The following is a 4,190-nucleotide window of genomic DNA, read 5'->3' on the forward strand; positions in this document are numbered from 1 at the left end:
AGTGAAGGAGCCTCCTCTTCGGTTCGGCTTCAGGATTGTTGGGGTTTGTGCAACTGGGCCTTTCCCCGCGGAGGAACGGAATGGATTGCGGCTTTCTGTTGTTGGAACAGAAGTAGACCCTGTGTTTTTAATGGAGCTGAACGCAGGAGGAGAAGCCACCAGTTCATCCTGTTCAAAATAACCTCCCCCGAGTGTGCTGAGTATAAGAGGGGGCAAAGTTTCTCTTCTTTTAACCCCATAACAACAACAAAAAAAGTAGCACCTCTGGAATTCTGGTTTCTTTCCTGATATGACTAATAACCCCAATCGGTTTAAGAATCACAGGCATAGAACTCTGTTTCTCTTAACTGAGCATCTTCCAGATGGTGGACTTCAACTCCCAAAAGTCTTAGCCATGGGGGAATTTGGGGAAGAGGACCGTCAGATCGGGAAAGATAGAGCAGTCAGCAAGGCACACACACACACACAGAGAGAGAGAGAGAGAGAGAGAGAGAGAGAGAGAGAGAGAATGAGGGGAGAAAAAGAGGGAGGGAGAGGGGAAGGAAGGAAAGAGAGAGGAAGAGTAGGGGAGGGAGGGAAGGTGAGATAATGAGAGAGGGGAGAGGGAGGGAGGGAAGGAAGGAGGGAGAGAGACGGAGGGAGGGAGGAAAAGGAAGGAAGGAAGGACAGGGAAGGAAGGAAAGAGAGAGAGACGGGGAGGGAGGGAGAGAAAGAGAGAGAGAGAGAGAGAGAGAACGAACAATGAAATCAGGTCTGTTCTGCTGATCTCCTAAAACTCTCTGTTCCCCTTTCTCCAACCTTTTGCGTGCCAGGTGAACGTCATCCACACGGCTAACGTCATGGAACACGCCAGCCACATTGCTGCCCAGCAGCCCCAATTTGTGCAGCCTGTCCATCACTCTTTTGTTGACCTCTCTGGCCACAATCTCGTAAACCCTCACCCGGGGTTTTCCGGTAAGGACACCATGCTTTCCTTGAATCTCCCCGTTGCCATTTCCAACCGCTCTCCCGTTTTCGGAGAGGCAGTTGCTGAGATTCGATTAAACCAGGGTTTCTCAACCCAGGCAACTTTTAAGACGGGTGGACGTCCATCTCCTAAACTTCCCCAACCAGCCGTGCTGGCTAGGAAATTCCGGGAGTTGACGTCCACCCCTCTTTAAAGTTGCTCAAGTTTTGGGAAACACCGCATTAAGCCAATTGCATCTGGTCAGCGCTTAAATTTAGCCCCTCCTGCTGGGATCAGGAACAGCTCTCTAGCTTCCTGAAACATGCCTGTTGTAAAAAAAATCAAGCAGAAAAAAAGGATGATATTCAGGAACGTCCCATCGTCAAACTCGTGAGGTCAGCCTCCTGTTTGTTGCCACCGTGTCACAAAAATGACAGCAAATTACACTGTTTGGTCCCTGCCTATCTTGGGATCTTCCAGCTCTTGAGAAAGGGATAGCAATTGAGAGAAGAGGATCATTTTTGTGAAGTGTTTGGACTTCTGTGTAAATATGCCAGCTGGGAACTAGATCCCCGGTATGTGAGTTAGCCCGTTCTGCTGCTCTGCTTACACCCCTGTAAAATCTGCTCCCCCAGATCCGTTGTCTCAAACTACCCTTCCCCAGAACAGGTTAAAAAAAATGCATTGCTGTGCTTCCCGTCCTCTAGTTAAACCTAACTAACCTCTTCTGAACATTCTGGTCCCCAGTGGTTCCCAGCACCGCCACAGTTGTGATTGTGGTGTGCATCAGCTTCCTGGTTTTCATGATCATCCTGGGGGTCTTCCGGATCCGCGCGGCCCACCAGCGGACGATGCGGGACCAGGACTCCGGGAAGGAGAACGAGATGGACTGGGATGACTCTGCCTTGACCATCACGGTGAACCCCATGGAGGTAAGGCCTCTGGGTTGAGACTTCGTCTTGATAACTCTCATTATAACTTTGAGTTGTGTTTATCGGGGCTGTCGTGGGCGGGGCCGGGATTTGAGTCCCACCTTTTTGAGGTGAGCTCGGGGGCCTTTGTGTTGAAAAGCAGCATTAAGCCTATTTGACAGTTTCCATGACACGCACACTCCCTTTCACCCAAAATATCTCTTAGTGGTGCTCTTTCCGCTCTTTCTCCCACGGTCTTTTCTGTTCTCCCCCTAGCTCTTGAGAATTGCTCTCCGATGAGACTTGAATCTCAGGATGGGACTAGAGAGAAGGCGAACGTCCCCCTGGGGTTCTCTCTTAAGGTGCCCCCCCGATCAGGAGACCCCTTCGAGAGACTTAACTGTTTCTCCGTTTCCCAGACCTATGAGGACCAGCACAGCAGCGAGGAGGAAGAGGAGGAGGAGGAAGAAAGCGAAGACGGGGGCGAGGAAGACGACATCACCAGCGCCGAATCGGAGAGCAGCGAGGAGGAAGAGGAGGGGGGCGAGCAGGAGGAGGACCCCCAGCACGCCAACCGGCAGCAGCAGTTGGAATGGGATGACTCGACCCTGCCCTACTGAGCCCCCCCTCCCACGCTCCCTGCTCGCCTTTTTCGTTTCGTTCTCTTGATCCAGAGGACGCCAGGACAGACCCCTTCCCTTCCTTTCAGAGTTCCCCCGGAGGGGGGCCCGACAGCCGCCCGGCCCCCCAAAACGTTGGCCAGTCTCCCTTCCCTCCCAACCCTCTCCCCTTCGTGTGTTGGGCATATCCGTTCCCAATTCCCTGCCTGTAGAAATGTAGCTAGCACCTCTCCTCTTTCGGTTGCCCTCCCCACCCCCCACCTCCAGTGACTGGATTCTGCTGGTTTTCCTATTTTATTTTATTTTTAAACTTGCAAGGCCTTGCCTTGTGCTTTCTTCTGCTCCCGGTCATCTCCCTCCAGGGCTCTTCCCCATTTCCAAATACGGGTGGCTCTTAAAGCAGCCGCCCTGTTGTTTTTCTCCCGGCTTGCTGAGGAGGCTGCTTTAATGATCCGCGGGGAAGGCGAGTCTTTTCAGCCCTTCTCAAAACATGCCCAGCGCTAATGCTTCCCCTTCTGCTTTTTCTCCCCTTTAGGCTTTTTTTTTTTATAACTTTAATTATATATTTTTTAAATTTTTCAGCCTGGGGCTGCCCACTTCCTCCTCCTCCTCCTCCCCCCTCCCTTTGCACCTCCTTTTCCGGGACGCGAGGGGGCGAACCAGAAAACGCCCCCTCCCCGCTCGTTCGTTGACTTGAGAGCTAACTTTTTTTTGTTTTAATTTAGTCTTTTTCTTAAAAAACAAAAACACACACAAAAAAACACCCCCCCCCCTTGGTTTGATTTTTAGCTGATTTTCGGTTGTCCCGGGTTCTCCTCCCCGCGACGGTTTTCCAACTCTCTCTCTCTCTCTTTTTCTCCCCTCTCCTTCCCAACCTCTAGTTGCATGTGTAAAATGGCAGGACGGGGTCCGATATGTAGGAGACTTAACAGACTTTTTAATATTTTGTAAATACGTCGGAACTATGTAATTATGTCACTTGTGGTAGTGAAAAACATGGCTGGGCTAGGGAGGGGAGGGGAGGGAGACGACCGCGGTGAGGTTTTTTTTTTTAAAAAAAAAACCCACGATGATGATGAAGAATCAATCATGAAGCATGACATAAGCAGCGATTTAAGGTTTGTTTTTTTTCCAGAATTCCTAAGGACAGGTTTTAAAGTAGTGCAGAGAAATGAAACGACGACTGGAGGCGATGGGACTCGACTGCAAATTTCATACGAGGTCTGTGGATGGGTTCTTCATCCCTTTTTAAAAAAAATAAATATATATATTTTTTTCTTTCCGAAGGGAAAAGAAAAAAGGAAGGTTAAAGGCACCTTCTCCGGCCACCTTCGGACCCAACTCCGTTCGTATCCTCGGAGGCTTATGTGGCTTTAGCTCCTGTTGTTATTTTTATTTTTATTTTATTTTTATTTTTTGAAAGCAGATTGCACCCAGGAGCCCAGCCCGCCCTTTAAACCTGGTTCCTCTTTGGGTTTACACTACACTACTTCTCAGGAGTTGAGCCAAATGCAGGCCAGATCCAGAAAGTTCTGCGGTCCAAATTTACCTCAGCTGCTGAGGGAGGTTTCTGTTTTCGCGTCATTCCTCTTTTTTAAAAAAAAAAAACACACACACACTCCTATTCATTCCTGTAGCTACAACAACACTAACTTGAAATGTTAGCTTATTTTTATTTTTATTGGGGGGAGGGGGGGAAAGTGGGAGGGGGGG

The 4,190-nt window shown here is 49.6% G+C and overlaps 1 protein-coding gene across 1 annotated transcript; it reads left to right on the forward strand.

Annotated features, from left to right (window-relative positions):
* Window positions 1-812: 812 nt before the first annotated feature.
* On the forward strand, window positions 813-2,477 carry LOC107301748 (calsyntenin-1-like; the record flags this gene model as incomplete). Its single annotated transcript, XM_015830934.1, has 3 exons — window positions 813-954; window positions 1,694-1,878; window positions 2,277-2,477. Coding segments are annotated over 3 exons (528 nt in total), but the record flags the coding sequence as incomplete, so codon positions are not given.
* Between the last annotated feature and the right edge of the window lie 1,713 nt (window positions 2,478-4,190).

The sequence above is a fragment of the Protobothrops mucrosquamatus genome, unplaced genomic scaffold (genome assembly GCF_001527695.2).
Source record: "Protobothrops mucrosquamatus isolate PMUCROS unplaced genomic scaffold, P.Mucros_1.0 scaffold16253, whole genome shotgun sequence".
In the NCBI taxonomy this organism is placed as follows: domain Eukaryota; kingdom Metazoa; phylum Chordata; class Lepidosauria; order Squamata; family Viperidae; genus Protobothrops; species Protobothrops mucrosquamatus.